Source organism: Phodopus roborovskii, unplaced genomic scaffold, assembly GCF_943737965.1.
Source record: "Phodopus roborovskii unplaced genomic scaffold, PHOROB, whole genome shotgun sequence".
NCBI lineage: Eukaryota > Metazoa > Chordata > Mammalia > Rodentia > Cricetidae > Phodopus > Phodopus roborovskii.
Genome location: NW_026126541.1, coordinates 4,340,948 through 4,362,721, shown reverse-complemented (window position 1 = coordinate 4,362,721; position 21,774 = coordinate 4,340,948). Strand labels below are relative to the sequence as shown.

General features: G+C 48.8%; 2 protein-coding genes across 2 annotated transcripts in view; one reads left to right on the top strand and one right to left on the bottom strand.

Annotated features, from left to right (window-relative positions):
- Dclre1a (DNA cross-link repair 1A) overlaps positions 1-21,774 on the bottom strand; it is a 422,254-nt gene that overhangs the window by 176,390 nt on the left and 224,090 nt on the right. The window lies entirely within an intron of this gene.
- On the top strand, positions 658-3,272 carry Adrb1 (adrenoceptor beta 1). The gene has a single exon (XM_051199738.1). The coding sequence runs from the start codon at positions 784-786 to the stop codon at positions 2,182-2,184; it is 1,401 nt and encodes a 466-aa protein (XP_051055695.1). The 5' UTR covers positions 658-783; the 3' UTR covers positions 2,185-3,272.

The window sequence follows — 21,774 nt, the reverse complement described above, 5'->3', positions numbered from 1 at the left end:
AACCAGTCTCACAGCTCAACTCCTCCAACCCCAGCAGACAGGCTGTCCAAGGCACTAGAGAACGCCAGCAAGATTCCCTTCCCGCTGCACCGGAGGGAGGTAGAGAGGCGCGGGAGCTGCGGGGCGCCCAAGGGAAGGAGGAGAGCTAGGACGGGAGCGGAGCGCCTCACCGAGGAAAAAGGAGGGCTGGGTGCTGGGGAGAGGGGGACCCCTGGAGGGGGCGGAGACGCAGGAGGTGGCGGACGCCGCAGAGGGCGCAGCAGACCCGACTCCGGTAGAAGCCGGAGCAGGAAAGGGAGCGCTCGCTGCGGCCGGTGGGTGCCGGGGAGGTGCTGGCTCCGCAGTCGGCCCGGAATCCTTGGTGGCGCTCAATCGCGGGTAGGAGGGGGTGCCGGGTGTTGGGGGTGGGGGCACCGTTGTCGGGGGCGTGCCTTGGCGGCGATTGGCTGCGGGAGCTTGACGCGCGGCCCCGGGGGCTGGCTAGGGGGGTGGCAGCGGGGTGGGGTGGGTGTTGGGTGCCGGAGCTGTCGGCCCGGCGCGCTCAGAAACATGCTGAGGTCCCGGCGGCTCTCCCAGCAGCGGCAGCGGCGGCGGCGGCGGCGGCGACAGCGCTCGGCTCCGGCGGAGAAGGAGCTCGGAGTCCATGCCTCCGGCCCCGAGCCGCGGCTGCCCTGACCTGGCCGCGACCTCCCCGCGCGGGCCCCGCAGCCCCGGCTCCTGGGGCATTGCCCGGCCGCGGCCCAGCCCCGCCACACCCCCCGCCCCCGGCCTCCGCAGCTCGGCATGGGCGCGGGGGCGCTCGCCCTGGGCGCCTCCGAACCCTGCAACCTGTCGTCGGCCGCGCCGCTGCCCGACGGCGCGGCCACCGCGGCGCGCCTGCTGGTGCTCGCGTCGCCGCCCGCCTCGCTGCTGCCCCCCGCCAGCGAGGGCTCGGCGCCGCTGTCGCAGCAGTGGACTGCGGGCATGGGCCTCCTGCTGGCGCTCATCGTGTTGCTCATCGTGGTGGGCAACGTGCTGGTGATCGTGGCCATCGCCAAGACCCCGCGGCTGCAGACGCTCACCAACCTTTTCATCATGTCCCTGGCCAGCGCCGACCTGGTCATGGGGCTGCTGGTGGTGCCTTTTGGGGCCACCATCGTGGTGTGGGGCCGCTGGGAGTACGGCTCCTTCTTCTGCGAGCTCTGGACTTCGGTGGATGTGCTGTGTGTGACGGCCAGCATCGAGACCCTGTGTGTCATCGCTCTGGACCGCTACCTCGCCATCACGTCGCCCTTCCGCTACCAGAGCCTGCTGACGCGCGCGCGAGCGCGGGCCCTCGTGTGCACGGTGTGGGCCATCTCGGCTCTGGTGTCCTTCCTGCCCATCCTTATGCACTGGTGGCGGGCCGAGAGCGACGAGGCGCGCCGCTGCTACAACGACCCCAAATGCTGCGATTTCGTCACCAACCGGGCCTACGCCATCGCCTCGTCCGTCGTCTCCTTCTACGTGCCCCTGTGCATCATGGCCTTCGTGTACCTGCGGGTGTTCCGCGAGGCCCAGAAGCAGGTGAAGAAGATCGACAGTTGCGAGCGCCGCTTCCTCGGAGGCCCGACTCGGCCGCCCTCACCCGCGCCCTCGCCGTCGCCAGGGCCACCGCGGCCCGCAGACTCGATGGCCAACGGGCGCTCCAGCAAACGGCGGCCGTCGCGCCTCGTGGCCCTGCGCGAGCAGAAGGCGCTCAAGACGCTGGGCATCATCATGGGTGTGTTCACGCTCTGCTGGCTGCCCTTCTTCCTGGCCAACGTGGTGAAGGCCTTCCACCGGGACCTGGTGCCCGATCGCCTCTTCGTCTTCTTTAACTGGCTGGGCTACGCCAACTCGGCCTTCAACCCCATCATCTACTGCCGCAGTCCCGACTTCCGCAAGGCCTTCCAGCGCCTGCTCTGCTGCGCGCGCCGGGCCGCCCGCAGACGCCGCGCATCCCACGGGGACCGGCCGCGCGCCTCGGGCTGCCTGGCAGCAGCTGGGCCGCCGCCGTCCCCCGGAGCTCCCTCGGATGACGACGACGACGATGCAGGGGTCACAGCACCCGCGCGCCTGCTGGAGCCCTGGGCTGGCTGCAACGGCGGGGCGACGACTGTGGACAGCGATTCGAGCCTGGACGAGCCTGGGCGCCGGGACTTCTCCTCGGAATCCAAGGTGTAGAGAGCCAGGCTCTCCTCTCCGGGCGCACGGACGCCGGTCCCCACAGTCCCGGCCTGGACACAGGCTCTGCGTCCCTAGAGGAAGAGAGCTTGCCGGGCGCCCCTGAGCCGCTCCCCAGAGGAGTGAGGAGACCTCTGTTTACTCAAGACCGAAAGCAGGTGAACTCGAAGCCCACTGATCTATCCGAAACATCCGAGAAGTACAGCCAAGACCCGGACCGACCATAGCACAAAAAGGAAAGTTTGGGAGGAGTTGGGAGAGTGTGGCTTCCTGATTTGTCTTGGGTTCCTTTCTCTCTGCGGCCCTGCCTTTTGTGTGTGCTTGTGATGCACCTTTAGCTTTTGTTTTGTTTCGTTTTTCCAGGTGGGTTTTGTCATTTTCTGCAAGGACCCGAGTGGAAACTAGATGGGGAGAGGAAGGGGGAAAGTGGGTTCTGCCACCCGGCCTCCAGGTTCCACACCCAGGAACCGACGCTGTCAGCTCCAGTTTTTGGGAATTAGTCAGGAAGTATTTTCTAAAGAAATTGCATATTGATTCTGGAGTACTGGTGTCTCCGGTTCTTAAAGCAAAGGGGAAAGAAAGAAAGATGGATCCGAAACACACAAATCTGGTTTCGAGAAAGGCTAAAGCTATCCGTGGAATGCTGTTCACCTGGCTTTCTTCTGGAGGGCAAACCTTGTCCCCTGCGCGCCTCGGTGGTCCTGCTGAGGGTTTTCTACCTCACTCTGTGCATATTGCACAGCAAGATAGAAAGACTTGTTTATATTAAACAGCTTATTTATGTATCAATATTAGTTGGAAGGACCAGGCGCTGAGTCTCTCTCTGTGACATGTGACTCTGTCAACTGAAGATAGAACAGGGAAAAAAAAAAAAAAAAAAAAAAAAAGGAAGCAGTTGAGATTATTGCACATGTGGCTAAAAACAAAGATGTTAAGAAAAAAAAAAACAGTGGTTGAAAACGCCATTTTGCACAGTGTTAGGCATTGTAAAGTACATAGAAGATGTTAACTTGCACAGAAATTTAATATTTTTAATGGGATGGGGAGGTGGGCAGATCTTAAAAAGCTAAAATAAAATTCAAACTCAATTTCTCTTGTCTATTATGTTATTGAGTTGATGCTTTATTGGGAAATTACTTTTTATACTCTTATCATGGTACTGTAACTATATTCATAGTATAAATATTATCTTACATATTTTTATTATTATTTTTTAATGTCCAAGTGCCCACATGAATCTGCTGGTAAAATTTAGCATTCGTGTGTATATACTATTTCCTCCTGTGTGTGTGACCAAATATTTATACTCTGGTGCAGCTAGCTACTGTGTGAAGAATTGATCCATGTGCAATAAAACACCAGTGCAGCCAATCCAGGTTATGTACTGTGTGTCTGTAAGGGGTCAGTGCTGACTGCAGATGGCAGCCCCTTTAATAGTCGAGTCTCTTGGTGACTCGATCACACAGCAAAATGCCTCTAGACCAAATGAGGCGTCCACCTACCGAGAACTACAGATTTGCCCTAAATTTTCACAGTCAAGTTCAAGGTAGTCCAGACAACTCAGGCGCCGTCAACATGCCATCTGCTGCCCTTGACTGGAGAAGGGATTGTGTATTTTCTGGAAGAGAGAGACAGAGAGAGCGTTGGGGCCAGGTAACTCGGCAGCAGCTGCTCACAGAAGCGCAGGCAGGCAGGAGTGACCCACACACAGCATGATGTGGCCCGCTTGAAATTTGGTGAGTTTTCCCACTGACAATCACACCCGGTTCAGATTTCTCCAGTGGCTGCTTAGAGTGTGTGTGGGGGGGCGGGGGGGCAATAATGGTTAAGCAAAGATGTGTAAAAGGGCTTCTGAAGTAAATATTATCTCTCTTGTGTAAGTACCTAGTTCCTTTTCAACAGAAGTTCTGGGTGGGCAGGAAAAGCAAACTCAACTTCCTAACTTTCCCTTAACTTTCTAACAGAGTTATAGCACCCAACGAATTGAGAATTTTTCATTAAAATTAGTTCTCAAGGAGTATATAGTAAAATTCCATCCCGAGATTAATTGTCCGTTCCCCAAATCTGTTTATTTAATGTGTTTAAACAGGCTTTTTTTATTTCACGACTGGACAGTAATGTAACCGGAATGAGAAGCTCAAGGTTTCAGCTCAGGGTCCTCTCTTAAGAAGTTAAGAACACACAACTTGGGGAAGGCGAAGGCAGGGCCTCGTCCCCTCTCTCATACCGTCACGTCTGGTCTGAAAGCTTAGGGGACAGTGGTCTGGTGAGGTTAATGGTGCTGGCCTTTTAGACTCCTGCGGAAGGAAGGCTGCGTGAGCAGAAGCCATGCCAGCCTACAAAGGCTCATCAAAACCTCGCCCCGTTTTCTCCAGACAAAGCAAGGCAGTGAGAAATGAAGGGAGAAAATGGGAAGGAGAGGGAGGGATGAGAAGGAAACCACACGGTAGTAAACGTTTGAAAAAGATGACACTTCAACTTACTTTGGGAAATGTAATGTAAATCCGACAGGGTAAAACAGCACCCTGTGTTCCCTAGGAACTGTAGTTGATTCTAGTCGGCCCTGCATCTGCTCCCCACCGCCCCCAAAGCATGCGTTTGCGTGGGTGGAGGGCTTTATCTGTTCATAATGTCAGAGTCAGTGCCTTTCGTTTCCTCTGAAGGGCCTGGCTGATGCCTTGCGGGCTACACGAAAGGTTCTCCCACTCCAGATATGGGTGCAGGCCTGCACAACCCCAGGTCTGAAAGTTGTGAATGCTCTCTCGACTCCACGAGCAAACAGTGTAGTTTAAGTACCTGGTAGATGTGCCCGGTCTCTGTAGTGAACCAGATGAGTTCTGTGTGACGAGGGACCTGTTTACATGTACATGTAGGAAATAGGGAAATGTGTGTGTGTGTGTGTGTGTGTGTGTGTGTGTGTGTGTGTGATCTTCCATGTTCTCCAACCAGGGGCTACAGAGATTCAGGCAGACTGTGTCTATGATTCTGAAAAATGCATGAAAACTACATTGGGTTGTTTAGGAAGATAGCCGTGTGCAGCAGGAATGGGGGAAGCTGGTCTGACAATCTTGAAAGGTATGGTAGCCAGTCCTGTGTGGGAGCTGCTGAAATGGTGCAGAAGAGAAGGGTAATGTGTTTGCAGGAAGCTGCCTCCAACCTCACATCTGTGCACAGCAAATCGCCAAGGGCGTCCACCTTAATATCACGGAAGTGGACTGAGATGCAGTCAAGCTTTGGTGGTTTGCTACATGGTGAATGAGCACTGCCCAGCTTTGGAGTTACGGACTAATCAGAATTTTCCAGGATCCTCCCCGAGTACAGCAGCCTACACTGGGATGGTGTGTCAGATTGGCCTTCATGAATTTGCCACTGCTGAGCTTGGCCTGTTGGGTTTATTTTTCTGTTCTATGCTTTTCCTTGGAACTGGAATTATTAATAACTTCTAAGTGCCTATTGGGAAACCTTTCCTTGTGAAGCATATTTCCCCAACTTATTTTAATGTCACATTGTGTAGAATTGCAGACTTCCTCTGGCATTATGTAGAACTTCCAGGCAGAGGTTCTGGGCCCTAGGTTGCGAGGAACCTTGAGGGTTAGGTTGGTGGCAACAGCTTCTTGGGAATGTTCTAGGTGAATGTTAGTCTAGAACTTCTGCTGCTACTTATTAAAGACTTCTTCTGCATGTCTCTAACAAAGCTGGACCTTGTGTTCTTGGGGGAAAAATAAAAGTTCGGAGCAGCTCAAATTAAATGCATTGGCACAGATAATGTAGCTTTATTTGTACGTTTCTGGCTCGGCGTGCTGAGAAACACTAATTCTTTTGGCTCCCTGCCAACTTTCTACTAATCAAAATGGAGAAGATATGCAGTGTTTGGATTATACCTAAAAATAGTTCCCTGTAGCCACATCAGCAAATGGAATTAAATTAATTTCTCCTTCTTCCCTGTCATTCACACTCTCCATGTATTTCTGAATTCCAATCTGGGATATTGCTTCTGAATCTCCTAATTTTTGAACCTCTATATCCCGAGCAGCATTGCTCTGTGGTGGTGATTTTAAGGCAAGTTCCAACAGACCACTTCCACTTAGAGTCCGCCAGCCCCCAAATGTAATCCTTGGGCATTATCATTATTATAAATACTTGGTAGATTAATTTATTGCATCAATGGTCCATTTACCTTTTAGTGGGAAGAGGGAGTCTCCCAGTCAGTCAGATTTGGTTCTAGGGCATTTAAGAGGCTTCCAAATACAGTTGCTGTAAGGAAAGGCTACAAGAGCCAGCAGCTTTGAGAGGTCCATGATGAGCTGATTGTGAGAACAGGGTCTTTGCAGGCATGTAAGCGGAGTCTTTGCAGGCATGCTAGAGACCCCAGGAAGTTGCTACCGTTAAATGTCACCTTCACTCAGACACCGGGCACATATGGCCTGCATTGTATACACAGAGCCTGTTCTTGTCCTTGAACCTTCATACCTGCTAGCCTCTGAGTCCTTACTTTCTTCTCGAATGGGCCAGAAATATCTAGAGCGTGTAGTTCTCTTCATTTCTCACAAACAGCTTCCTAAAACTTTGATTTTCTGCATTTCTTTGTGCATAAATCCCCGCCCCTCCTTCAACACACAACCTTGCTCATAGCTGTTCATTAAGAGTAGCTAGTGACATCACCTTCTTTCTATTTCTGACATGATATTCCTATGACGAGCTTACCCATCATGTTTCAGTGTTCTCCCAAGACTTTAGTACTGCTCAGAATGAAGGGGAAAGCCTCTCCTCTCTCTCTCTCTCTCTCTCTCTCTCTCTCTCTCTCTCTCTCTCTCTCTCTCTGTCTCTCCTTTCTCACCAAGCCTTCCTGTGGGTCCGCATTCAGGGCTTAGCTCTGCTCCCTCCCAGCCTCTGTGTTTCTGGCATGCACCATTATGTCTTAACCATTTTACCCCACAGTCTGTTGCAGTCATTTGTTGTTCTGCATGCAACTCTATGATCTGAATTAAAGTTGTTGTTGCTGTTGTTTTACTAAATGTGATGATTGGGAACCTGGGTACCTTTGGAAGAGCAGAAACCCTGCCCATCCAGATGGCCCACGTGGGCCTCCCTGGCTCCTTCTCTAACTGTAGCTCCTGTGCCCAGTGGCCTTGGGACAGTCAGCATGCTTCCCTGTGGACCCCTGCTTCCTCTTTGACCGCCTTCCCCTTTTCCTTTCCCCTTTCTAGCAACTCCACTCACTAAAACCCATGGGCCTTTTTAAAAAACTATTATTATTAAGTGAAAAGAACAGCTAAGAATAGCAAAAAAAAAGTATATATATATATAATATCCCATGCATCCAAACAAATAGTCCTTCCTTTTTAAAATTGCACTTAAAATTCCAAAGAAACCACAACTGAATAAAATAATCTGCTTCCCAAGCATCGGATTAGAAAACCTGTTTGCTCCTCACTGTGCAAATGCAGTTTAATGATTCTGAAACCACAGGCACTTGGAGGAGAGTAAGTCAACTTGGAAAGTCCCTCAACATTACAATGTACTGTTGAGTTGCAAAAGCTAATACTAACTATCTAGTTTGTTCTTTTCCTCGGAATAGCAATTTGGAGATGAAAAGTGTGGAGAGCCACAGGAGTTCGCTTTCTCTCTCTCTCTCTCTCTCTCTCTCTCTCTCTCTCTCTCTTTCAGATTTGAAGCTTGTGGGATATTGGGATTTTTTTGCTCCCAATTTAATAAACAGCATGAAATCTACAGGAACTTTACCAACTTCTAATATCTGTCATTTTAACTCCATGAACTTAGCTGCAATTTTGAGACCCTTGTAGAAAATCCATTTAGAAACAGCGAACATGAATAGATGCAGCGCCTGCATTTTCTGCATCATGAAGAGTTTTTCAAAGCCATTCTAGGTAGCATTTTTTTTTTTTCAGGAAATTGTTCTTCCACGAAGCATGATTGCACTTAAACGATTCTGTGATCAATCCTGAGACGATGCTCCCCCTATAGGTATCCCCAAGAACACCTGAGCCACTTAGAAAGATTCTAGACTTGGCATGGGAGAAATCTTGAGATGGCTGGCTGCTGATTCCCCGAAGCCCATGCCGGATTCTCCCCCGGTCAATGCAAAGCCCCGAGAGTGGGATTGAAACCACTTGAGTATTAAATTGCTGGCCCATCACTGTCACTATTGAGCCTTCGTCGTCCCCGCAGACGTTTCCTTACAGTAAACTCAAACTCTTTGTAGAGTTTTGACCCCTGGTTGGTCCCAGTGGCCTCTGAAACTGGTGGCCCAGCTTTCCAGTGAGGTAGGGACCCTTCGTCAGCTTTCCTGACACATATTAATTACATCTCTGCAAAGCGTGTCAAAGGTATTTTAGATGTCTTCCAAGGAACCATTTCTTTTTTTCTCTTTTAAATGATTGTTTTTTTTTTTTTTTTCGCATTTATGTACTGGGGGGGGGGGGGAGTACTTTGACACACCATGCAGAGGTCACAGGTCAGCCTCCAGGAGTCACTTCTTGCCCTCCATCTTGTGGATCCCAGAGATGGAACGCGGGGCTGTCAGGCTTGGTGAGAGGCATGGTTCCTTCCCAGGTTTTCTATGCTCTCAGTACCCCATTTGCTCTTCTCAGCAATGACACACTTTTGCCTTCTTTTCTGTTGTTTACGACAAATCGTCTCTTGTCCCAGAAATCTCTCCTACCTGAAGAAGAGAAGAACACGGCCTGTTGCAAAATGTTAGCCAGCATCATGTCACCGTGCGTTCCTGGAACTTTGTTAGTTTTTGTTTTGTTTTGAGTCAGGTCTCCAGAGCCACAAAGCTCTGAAGATCAAAAGGAAAAAAAATTGCACAAGGGGAAAGATGTAATATGCAAAATTATGATCTTTGCGAAAGCATCCTGCAAGGACAGGACAGAGCTGGCTGGCAACACAGCCTTCTCTCCCCCAAAGAACACAGATGCCCATCTTTCCTCAGATCGTCCTCAGGTGCTAATACACCTGAAGGGCCTGTGTGAGCTGCCTTCACAGCAGATATTCTCAGGCAACACACGGGCTGCCGGCATCCTGTGACCTCTCTGTGGTCACTCACATATCCAGCTACTGACTCCTAATTGAGGATACTGTGTACACTGGCCTCTCTAAGTCTGCCCTCAAGGCATTCACACTTGGAGGAGATTACACATTCCCCCCTAGGAAATGTGATAATGAGGCAGGTGTAGTTGCGTACCAGACATATGGGCTAGAAGGGAAGACTAAACCAGCTCTGTCCAATAGAAACACAATACAAGCTGTGTTTGATTTCACATTTATTTACTAGAAGCTTCTTTTCGTAGGGAGGAAAAAGTAAACAGATGAAATGTGTGCCCTGCCATGTAAATGATGTGTAGAAGCATTATCGATGATATATCCCATATGTGTGTGAGCATGTGCGCGCGTGCGCTAATCCTGGGAATCTGGTGTGTGTCTGACACGTAGAAGCCATCTCAATTGGCTGCAATAGCCACTCCCCAAGTGCTCTTTGGCAGAGGAGAGGACAGAGGGGAGGGGATGACAGTGACATAAACTTGAGGGAGTTGGCTCAGCCTGAAGGGCCATTCCCTGGGAAGTCACAGGGGGAAAGAAAACTATGAACAAACGCAAAGCATTGTGGGTACTTAGGGTGAGTATTCTGACAGGAAATAGCTGACTGCAGGTAGGTAGTTCTTGTGGGTGCAGAAACTGAAGGTGTACCTGGACACCTGGAGTCTCGAGACAGCGGAGACAATGTTTACGGATGCCGCCTTCCTGACCATAGCAATTTACGACCAGCAACGTCAGGATTAATGCAGGGTTATAGGAAGATTAGCCATCGTCGGCATGACAGGTGGCTACATCTTCCTTAAACTTTAAAAATAACTGAATCTATTCAGTAATCTCACTGTGCAAAATTAAAAAAAAACAAGTGGTTATTTCATATGTATGTGTGCATATATGTATGTATGTATGTATGCATGCTCTTAATTAGCCTGGCCTTTTTATCTTTATGTTTGAATTTCAGAGCTAACTCAGAGAAATGCTGCCTTACTGAGCAGGACTCTGCTTAAGGCGGAGCAGCAGTATTCACCTGAAGGTCACGCCCTGTGGATGTGAGGCTCATGAATTCAGAAAGCCCAACACAGATCCTGTCTGGGAGATGTACAAGTTTCTGTTTTAAATTTTGCCTCTGCATGCCTTTACCACAAGAAATAGCAAAATATCTACTAAAAATAAATTGCATATATCTTTATATATCATATACCATACATCACAGCCGGGTGTTTGTGTGTCTCTTTGGAACAGAGAGAGAGATCTTACATGGAATCCTCAGCTGCTGCAGGGAGAGTTTATCTGTGAACATTTGTCCTCGTATGTTATATGTCTGTTTGTTCTTAGCAATGCACATTCATTTTAAACAATGCTGCTGGCGGCTCTTGTTCCGCCATGTCCCGTTGCCACTTTAACCCCAAATAAACACAGGGATGCTGTATTAATTATTAAACTGTTGGCATCTTAATATCTAGTTCTGCCTTAGTTATTAACCCATAACTACTAACATGTATTTCTGCATGGCCTAATCTTACCAGTAAACACCTGACATCCTATCTTCCTGATCTCTACATGGCGCCTCTGTCTGCCTACCTCTCCCAGAATTCTCCTCGTGTCCTAGCCCCGCCTACCTTCTCGCCTCTATTGGCCAAACTGTTTTATTCATCAACCAATAAGAGAAACATATATACAGAAGGACACCCCCCATCAAAACAATACCTTTTTTTTTCCTTTTCCATTAGTGTATACTAATGGGTAAATAGTTTCAATGTGGCATTTTCATACAAACATATGGATGGGATTTACCTCCCAGTCACCCTCTCCCACACCTCGTCTCCCTCTTTCCAATCTTTCTAGCTTTACTAGCCCAACTTTCCATTTTAATGTCTATTTATTAATTCCACGTGATTGAAAATATGTGGTACTTACCTTTGTGAGTCTGGCTGACTTTTGCCTGGTTCTGTCAGTTTTCCTGCAAAGTAATATAACTTTGCTTTTTGTGGTTGCATAAAACTTTATTGTGCATATATGTGTGTGTGCATGTATATATGTATGTTTGTGCGTGTCTTTGTTCATTCATCCATCTATTGACACCAGGCTGATTCTACAACTTGCCTTTGGAAACAGTGCCATTAGCAGGATAGCTCTGCAGGTATCTATGGTAAGCTGGCTTGGTCATTTGGCTAGCTGGGTCACACCGTTGCTCAAACAACATGGTGTTTCCAGAATTCTTGTTTGCAAGGTATTGGGTGTCGTGCTCCAGACTGGGCAGGTAGGCGAGGACAGGAAAAGCCAAGCATGGCCATGGGACATTTATGAACCACTTAGACCGACTTGATATGAGCACGTTTCTCTGCATCCCTTCCTGAGACAGACATAGAGAATCAGAAGACCACTTCAGTCTAGTCTCTTTCCACGCCCAGGGAAGATAACTACCACGACAAGGCTCTCAGCAAGCCTGAGGGAGCAGGCTTCCTGGGATTCGGGGAGCCCCCTGCCTTTAAGCCCATACTGCTTTCTCCCCTGACAGAGCTTGTGGAGTCCCTTCTGGCAATGGTACCCACGTCATACCTCACTCCCCAACGGAAACATTCTTGGTGGAGTCTCAGATGCCTCTGCAGGGCACAGCTATATCTTGTTGACCTGGTTGTCTCTTTACAAGAACCTCCCCCCTCTGCTCTCTTCCATTATTTCTGTGTTAGTGGACACCTCGGGAAGAGAGGCGAGGGGTTTCACAGCCTCCTGGCCACATTTCCTGCAGAAAAGCCCCGGGTTCTCTTTGCACACTCTGGGTACCAGCTGTTTTGTTCATTTCGCCACCAGAAACGCTGGCGGCCTTTCCCCAAACACGATACCTACCTGTCTAGCCCACAGTAAGATCTTTATTTCTCTAATTTGCCTATGGGATGAGTTTGGAAGTTTATGCTCACCATTCGCAGAGTCTGGAGCAGCTTACAGCAGGTCAGCACCTGAAAATGTCATGCTTTGCCGGGCCATGCAGGCTGCAGCCACCAGGGGCCAGATGTCCATGAGGAGAACCACATTGGCTCAGGGAAGAAAAATGGTGAATTTTATTATGGCACCGAGGAACTGGGTACAGCCATAGAACAAAGTCTGAAATGTGTAGAATAAGATACTAAGTTGGATTTTTTTTTTTGTTTCCAACCAGTATATTATTATATTGCCATTTTACTGTATCACAGATCAACTTACAATATTTCCTCATTTATTCTTCTAGTTGTGTGTGCTGGCCTTATAGTCTATTTATCTTTAAATGTGTTTGTGGGTTTTGCTTACATGTGTAAGTGTGCCATGTACATGAGATTAGAGGGTGTCAGAGCCCCTGGAGCTGGAGTTACAGATGATTGTGAGCCACTGTGTGGATGCTGGGAATTGAACCTGGGTCCTCTGCAAGAGCAGCAGCTATTGAGTGACTGTCTAACCTTTAGACCAGTGATCTTAAATGTCTATCAGGCAAGTGCTCTCTTCCGTTGCTCTTACTTCATTTCTAGTATGTACACTGTATTTACCGTTTTATTGTTTAACTGACATAATAGTTTTATATATTCACGGGTACAATGTAAGATGTGTGTGTGTGTGTGATACTGATTTTAATCAAGCTAAATAACATATCCATCTCCACACATAACTGTTGTTTTGTTTGTATTCCTGGCTGTCCTGGAACTCTCTGTGTAGACCAGGCTGGCCTTGAACTCACAGAGATCTGCCTGCCTCTGCCTCCTGAGTGCTGGGATTGAAGGTGTGAGCCACCATCACTGCCAGGCACATGTCCTTTAAAAAAAATTTGTTCTCATTATTTTTATTTATGTATATGTATGTGAATGTGTGTGTGAATTTTGCATGTGTGAGTGTGTGTGTGTGTGTGTGTGTGTGTGTGAGAGAGAGAGAGAGAGAGAGAAAGAGAGAGAGAGGGGTATCATGGAGTGCAGAAGAGGGTATCAGATCCTGGAGCTGGAGCTATAGAAACTGTGTGCTGCCTGATATGGGACTGAACTTGAGTCCTTTACGAGAGCTCTTAACTCCACCCTCTATTTGAGATGTAAACATTTAAAACCTAACATTATAGCAACTTTGACACATACAGTATGTTATTACTAATTATAGTGGCATGTCCTGAAATCGGTCATCTGGAACTTCTTCCTCTACTGGAACATCTGGGCCTTCTTACTTGTCTGGCCTCCTCCCTGAGCTCACAGACAGCCTTTTGTTTCGCCAGCTTGTACTTCTGGAGCATTAGCAGTGACAAAGAGAACAAGTACTCTAAAGGTTTATTTATTGAAAATCAGAAGTGGCTGCCATCTCAATCTTAAAAGATAAAGATTTTTGTCCCTTTTTAAAAGGGCCCAAACACACACCAAACTCATATCCTGAAAATATGAAACGTAGACTTGTACATATTTATAGATGCTTATGTACATACACACACCTGTGTCTGTCTGTCTGCCTTTTTAGATAAAATACATAAAATAGGGCCACAAACTCATCCAAAGCCCTGAGGGGCCATATATGTTTTTTGATTCAGATTGTTTTTAATTTTAGGAAGATAAATGGTAATAAAAGACATTACATGCTACACTAAGTAAGGTCCAGGTCAGGATCCTATAATCAAATATTAGTGTCTCTACTGTGAAATGTATGATTATTCATGCCAAGAAGATAAATAAGGACTATAAATAGCCTCATGCCAGTTCAAGTCAGATTTTGCTGCCAAATGAGTTCAAGCAAGGTCACATTAACTGCCAAGTGAGTTATGGAAAACTATCTCCAGAGCTTTCTGGATCTGGGGATTTGTCATGTGAGGTTGTAGTCCTATGTGCTAACAGGTTCCTTTGTGGACCGTCGCCTGCTCACGAGGAGGCAACAGGGCGTCTCAAACCTATCACATATGGTCTGTCAGTTCATCCACCCATAATATTACTCAGTAAGCACAATGAGACAACAACAAGTTGTTTAAACAGAGATTTGGAGGGTGTGTGTGTGTGTTGCTGGTTTTTAATCTAGTATGTTAGGCAAATGCTCTCCCAGTGAGCTATATCCCTTGCCCAAACAAAATAGATTTAAAAATAACTAAGCCGGAATCCTAGAGCAGACATTAGTAGCAAGAGGCATTAGAGCCATGAGAAGAGAGAACCCTTTGGGGGAAACAGCAGAAGTCGGTGTAGCCAGTCTCCTACTTACCTGCACCAACCTCTCAGCAAGGCAATGTCCTTGACAAGGTCAGTTCCTTAGAATTACAGATGGAAGACACCTTTAAAACCCTTTGTCAGAGAGGCTTCAGCGATAGGTATGGCAAAGAGCTTGCAGCACAGCCTGAGGATCAGTTTGATACAAGTAGGAGGTGGTGGCGTGTGTCTGTAACCTATCACGGGGAAGTAGAGACAGGATAGTCCTGTGATGGCCAACCAGTGTAGGCCATCTGTGAGCCCCAGGTTCTGTGAGACCCTGCCTCACCAGAGGCCGGGTGAGGTGGTGCACACCTTTAAATCCAGTACTCAGAGGGCAGAGGCAGGGGGATCTCTGTGACCTTAAGGCTGACTGACCTGGTCTACAGGGAGCTACAAAGTGAGTGAGACCCTACCTATAAATAAATATGGAGAGGGGTTGAGGAAGGTACCTGTTGTTTACTTCTGAGCTACACAGATGCGCATGCACGTGCGCGTGCACACACACACACACAGTAATCTCCACTCCAGAAAGATGCACACACATTTCCACACGCGCGTGCGCACACACACACACACACACACACAGTAATCTCCACTCCAGAAAGATGCACACACATTTCCATGTGAAATAGTCAGTGTCTTTCAAGCCCCAGCCCCCACTTCCTACCTCAGATGTTAACCACATTTGAAAAAAAAAAAGAAGGAGAAGAAGCAAATGTTAAAACCCTCACAGCCAGGACAGAGAGTGCCTTGGTCTCAAGCTGCCTCAAACTGGCTCTGGTCACGTGCCTCAGTAGTTTCTGTGGCATTTACCTCAACTAAAGACTTCCAATGCAATATCCATAAAATAAATATTCCCGAACTCACGGTGACCCTTTATCTTCATCTTAAAGTTCGGAGAAAGGAAAACCATGGCACATTTTCTGAGTCTTTCTTTCTGTGTTTGCATGTCCTTTATCAGGCAAAAACATGGGGGCAGGGCGGGGGAAGAAACCCTAAGGAAAAGACACAACCAGCAACTCCATCAAAGGGTCAGTTTCAATTTAACACTAACTGGGAAAGAAATGATGAAGTAAAATGTTTAATTAAGCATTGAGCTGTCAGTGTGTGTGTGTGTGTGTGTGTGTGTGTGTGTGTGTGTGTGAAGATTTACATTAGTCCGTCTCTTCAAATCATGATTTGGATTGGACAGTTTTAGGCCCAGAATTTTTTCTCTTTGTTTTGAGAAATCTGATGGGAGAGAACGCTGAGTGTATAGCAGCTCCTGTATGAGAACATCGCTTCTGGTCCAGGCGTCAAAAAGACAGACTTCACCACCAGCTGCGCCCTGGGAAGGAGCTATTCCCACACAGGACCCTGGGGACTTTTGTTGCCCTGAGAAGTTAAGTGAGCAGTGACTGCATCCAGCAGCCTCTCATCCTCTGGAGAAACAGAGGATGTGGCTGCTGCTGTGACTGCCACAAGAGGCAACCCCACCAGAGACTTCATCCAGCAGCTGGCCAGACTCATCCAACAGAATCCCAATGCCCGGCTCCTCCCACACCCTTCTGTCTCCCTTACCCATGTTCTGGGAGCTTCCTCCAAGGGACAGGGGCAGTGATGGACAGCTCCTCCTAGGTCAGGTGATCTCTGAGGACCACTCCTTCCTGACAGCAGGAGAGAGCCAACAAGGTATTGCATTTGCCATCCAGCATGGAACAGATCATGGGAGCTGGAGCGATGGGCCAGTGGGTGAAGGGCTTGCTTCACAAGCATGAGGACCCGAGTTCAGAACCCCAGCCCCCACGTGAAAAGCTGGACTTGCACGCACGGAGACCCCTGGATCCCACTGGTCCTAAATAAATAAAAACTGAATGTGGAATTGATACAGGAAGACACTCCATATCAGTCTATTAAGCCAAAGAGGCACCACACCCCCCACAGAACCCACACACTATTGGTTCATTTCTACAAAACAGTCATAAATGATTGGAATGTATCGTGCCTGTGTGAACACCATGACCGCATGTCCTCAGATGGCTACGAGCTGCTTGCTGGGCAATGAAATCTTATGGAACCTCTGTCATATGTGCAATCCCTCACCGACCAAGACATCATCCTGAGCTGCATAAAATACTGAGGATGGGCAAATCATGGAGCAGTTTCCAGGAGCTGGGAGGAGAGAGATGGTGAGCGGTTGCTTAACGGGCATGGAGTTTATTTGGGTGGGGGGTGATGATGAAAATATAGTGGAATCAGTTGATAAAATAAATAAATACAATAAAATATAGTGGCAACAGCATGAGCTTTGAGTGTGCTATCCTCAAGCTGTGCACATTAACATGTGGTTAAAATAGCCAGTCTCGTTGCCTGTGTACCACACACACACACACACACACACACACACACACACAGAGAGAGAGAGAGAGAGGGAGAGAGAGAGAGAGAGAGAGAGATCAGATAGAGCCCTTTCCTGTGCTTGCATTTTATTTAGATAAACAAATCTTAGAATTTTTTTAACAAAAGAGAGAGACGGGAAGGAAAAGGGTAGCTGGAGCAATGGTTAAGTTGTTTTTTATTGTTATTTATTTGTTTTGTCTTATTTGTCGCTCTTATGAGATAGGGTCCCAGGCAATCTAGACTGGTTGCCAACATGCTAACTGGTTGTGTAGCTGAGTCTCAGCCCTGAACTCTAATCCTTCCAAGGGCTGAAATTACAGGAGTGTGCTACCACACCCAGCTGGAGTTTGTTTTTAGCGGAGATTGACCAAGGTGGAATCAATCTTAGGATGTAATGAACCGATGTAATCCTCTCCGGTTGCAGACAAGGAAGTTACTGCTTCTGTACTAAGGCAATCTTGGAGAGCAGACATGTGGATTCCAGTATGGTCCTGTCAGTCTGCTGAGTATGTGACAGTCTCCTGGGGGCCTGCTTCCGCAGCAGGAAAGCAAGACCGAAAACACAGGGCACAGCTCCCTAAGACATGGGACCTGCAAAGCCAAATCACAGCATGCAGAGAAGTCTCCAGCGTGGGCACATGATGCCAGGAAGGCCGTTTACAGCAGAACGGATGATATCAGGCGGCCTTTGTAACCTAACACTGTAGGGTTGGTAGACAGTGTAGAGTCGAGTCCTGGAAGCAAGTCTGGACCAGTAAACTGCTGTGTACATAGCAAGCTGTTCGCCTGTCGTCTCGGGTAAGTCGCTGGGCGGAAGGTATGTCCTTCAGCGTCCCCCTTCTGCAGAAGGACGGGCTCCTGACAGTGTGGCTAACACAGGAGGTCTCCATTCAGTTCCTGAGTTCTGCTGTGTGGTAAAGAGCTCAGAGCTCACAGAGATGAATGGCCTGAGGGAGTTCATCCAGTCTCAGGAATGGGGATCCCTGCTAAAACAGAAGCAAAACAGGGCAGAAGGTCGCCATGTCCCTATTAGTGGCCTCCAGCCAGATCTGGGACCAGCACCTCCCACAGGCTTCCCTTCTTCCAGATGGCAGACTAATGCAGCTAGAGACTAATGCAGCTAGATCAGAGACTAATACAGTAGGGGTCTCCAAGTCTCTTTTCCATTCTGAAGGGAGTTTATTTTACCCCACTTATCTCCATGTCTCACTTACCTTCCAAGGTAGTGAGGGCCGGGGCTCCCAGGATGCTGAAGTCCCGAGTGTGACCCCAGAGGACAAATTCGGGATCTGAAGGGAGAGGCCGCTCAGACGTGACCCATGGACAGGGTTCCAGGACCACTTGCTGATCTGAGCGTGATTGGGCCACGTCCTCACACTTGGCTGCTGTCTCCTGCCTCTGTGATTTCCAACACCCCCGGGTGCCGCCTGGGTGAGGCGTACCACGCCCTGTCGGATCCCTTCTCTGTCCAGAGGTCAAACTTTCGTTTCAGTTTCACTATTTAGCATTTGTCTGACCTTGAATGAATGGCAGGCTACATCAGTGGGAAGAAAGCTGTAATTCCTGTTCGGACAGTTCTCAGGTTAGAATTGTCCTAACTCAGGGACCAAAGAGTCGCTGGTAAGGAGTGGCTCCCAGCATCTTTTGCCTCCAGTAAATGGGGGCTTGGGTAACTTCATATCTGCTGTCCTCAGTGTTGAATGCAGAAAGGGTGACAGTTGAGCTCTACCCCAGCTTAGGCCTTCTCTTACTTTTCACTGTCTGTGTGGCGTCAAGTACCAACGACTTTCACCTAACGGATGTCTTCCTATCAAGAAAAGTCATTAAGCTCTAACCAAATGCCAAGTGCTACACTGGATAAGGGAAAGTCAGGGACACCGCAGGGACACTGGGGCCTGGAGGGGAAAGTGACCAGTGTAAGATTCCAACTTGATTGCATGAAACACACAGTTTACTCAGGAACCCCAGGGAGACCAAGACAGAACTAGTTAGGATGGTTAGGGAACCATTATCCATGGCACCCCAGGGAGATGAACCTTGGGTGCTGGGTGCTTTTTGCCAAGAGGAAAGGATGTTCTTGACACAGGAACAAGTCTCACAGATGGAAAGACACCAAGAAAATTTGCATAGCTTCATATAAGGGTTCCAGGCTCTAAAGAGGCAGCGGGTAGAGTTCCAGAGAGGTGGACCTGTGCATCTGATCAAGACATTGGACTTGGTCATTCTGTGAGGAAGGGGAGACCCTGGAAGCCTGGGGGCGAGGGAAAAGCAATTCAGCTTTGGGCACATCACACGCACCCCACAACATGAGGGAGGACGGGCCTGGAGAAGAAGGAACGGACAAAGACGGAGCCGGAGAGATGGCCCAGTGGGTGAGTGTGCCTCCTGCATACACAGAAATAAATAAGTGGATGTAAGACAGGTAAATTAAATAAGCGAGACAGGACAGAAAGCAGAATCCACCGGAAGAAAATCCCCCGCGAGCAGAGTCAGAAGCGTGGCCCCCGGGGTCTGTGGTGCACTTGCTATGAGAGAAACCCACTAAACAGCTAGGGAAGTAGCTATGTGGGTCAGGGTGCAGCTGAAGTCAGAGCTCTTGTTGGCCCAAAGGTGAGGGTAGCTAAGAGTGAGAACTCCAGGTGGAAAACACCAGCATCATGAAGTAAGTCTCGGAAGAGTGACAGGGAGGGGATAGTCTCTCTACAGTGTTCCTGTGGCTCTGTATCCCAACCTGATGGTGTCTCTTTAGCCTCTAAAGACATTCATTTAAGAGAGAGATCCCCTCTTCATATTCAACTCAAACATTAATTAACAGGCAAGAGAAACACATTGCATGTTAATTGGCGCTAAATCAACTCCCCCCACACACCGGATAGGTAATTGGCTGATGACTGGGGTTGCTGACCTCACTTTCTCAATTCACGCAGGACCCTCCCCTCACCACTGAGAGCATGTGTTCTGGCATCAGGCAGACTTGGAGTTTCTTACTCAGAGTTGGGACTGGTAGGACTCAAGAGCCTGAGAACAGGGGCCTGCTGCCAGGAATAGCAGGGCGAACTCACCCACTTCCAGGAAGGTCACGCAGTGTGAGCACAGGGTGAAGGCAGCGTGAAGCAGAGGCTTGGCACTACCACGGCCATGTCTGCCTGTTGCATAACTCACAGCCTTCGGGTCTCTTGATTGAGAGCACTGTTGGCCTGGTATTTTCTGTTCCTCCCTGCAACGCCATTTTCCAGCCACGTTGTGTTAATCACCGCTTGTCAGGCGACCTTCCCTAATAAGTCAGCCTCCCTTCTCCTCTTAACAGCTACCTGTTGAGAGTCCTATTTTTAACAAACAATTATAACCTAAGCGCTGTCATCTGTCAGGTTGTAAACGCTCGTTAAAAATAGGAGTCCTAGACATGCAGTCGTTAGACAGCAAAAAGCTGGAGACAATAGGAAAAGCCACAGTGGGAGGTGTTAATTACTTCTGAATTCATTACTCGGGGATCATCCTGGAGAGGGCCGCTGTCCGGTGTCCAGTTCTAACAAGAAGGAGGGCTGTTGCCCTTCACAGAACAGTCAGTTCATGTAGCCTTCAGGGTGCGTCATCTCTGTGGTACCCTGCTTCCTTTGATAACCCAGAGCAATTGATTTTATACTCCCCAGGCTTACTTTAGCACTGGGACTGGAAATACAGCATCTGAGAGAGATGCCCACCTTAAAAAGAGAATGCTTTGAAACAACAGCTGGGTCTTCTTCTCAATGCCCGTGGCTCTACAAGGACTCTGCTTGTGTGCCCCAGCACTTGAGGGAAGAGAACAGAGGTTCTGTGCTAGCGCTTTTGGGGGATGAGGAAATGGAGAGGTCAAACAATCTTCCCCAATGAAGAGCTTGGAAAGAGCTGGGCCCCTGGGCATTCCCCCGCCCTGCCAGCCTGCCCCTAGCTCCTGTCCTGAAATGCTTCTGTTTGCTGCCTGTCACCTCACATGTCCTTCTAAGGGACTGAGGCAGACCACCCTCTGGAGAGCACTGCTTTTAGGTTGCCTGGTGCAAACCATGCTGGGTTGAATGGCTGTGACAACATGGGTCTCAGTCAAGAGACTCTCCAGTTCATTTCCCAGTGGGGACCAAAGGTTTCAATTGTTCCACGGCCCCTGTGCCCTCTATCTCAACCCCCTTCGAGGACACCTTGGACACCTTAAGACCCAGGATATGAAAGATGGGAGCCCTATCGCTCTAGCTGTTTCACAGACCGAGGCCTCCGGTTTACACCTGCTCTCTGTTCAGGCCTAGAGCACCGTGCTTTTTCCCAACCTGCAGGGTCTTCCCCCTGCCTGGGAGACATCCACATTCTGCATCCACAGAACGCTAGGACACGGCAGACTTTTAAGTTCATCAGAGCCGAAGGCCTTTAAATAGTGTCTCATGTGACAGCTTCCACATCTACCAGCTGGGGGAGGGGAGAGAGCTCTACTCATGGACGGCCACTCAGGACGGGAAAGCATCTGGGAAATGCTGATTGCAAGGTGTTTGTTGGAATCTACGCAGGTGGCTGTGACTACTAATATGCAAAAGTACCCCCCAAGAGATCCAGCCTGAACACACCCCAAACAATACAAGAAAGTATCTGTAACCGGGTATCCAGGGGCGAGGAATGTGGTTCCATGGATGAATTTTCCTTGTGTAATTATGGATCTGGTACAAACAAGGCCATACCTCCCACCCCAACAGCAACCAACTGGGGACAAAGTCTTCAGATGCCTGAGACTTAGGGGGACATATCCCATCCAAACCACCACGGGCGATTCTCCTCAGCTGCTCATCACCTTTAGTTTTGGGGTGTGGCCTCGCTGGAGGAAGTGTGTGTCTGAGGTTTGACAAGCCTGATGCTACTTCAGATTGGCTCTCTGCTTCCTGTTTGCAGATCGGGACGTGCGCTCCCAGCCTGCCCGCTGTTACCATCTTCCCCACACTGGTTTTCCCACACTGGCTTTCGT

Bases quoted from the DNA above. Each gene is read 5' to 3' on its own strand.
- Adrb1 (XM_051199738.1), top strand. From the start codon at position 784: ATGGGCGCGGGGGCGCTCGCCCTGGGCGCCTCCGAACCCTGCAACCTG.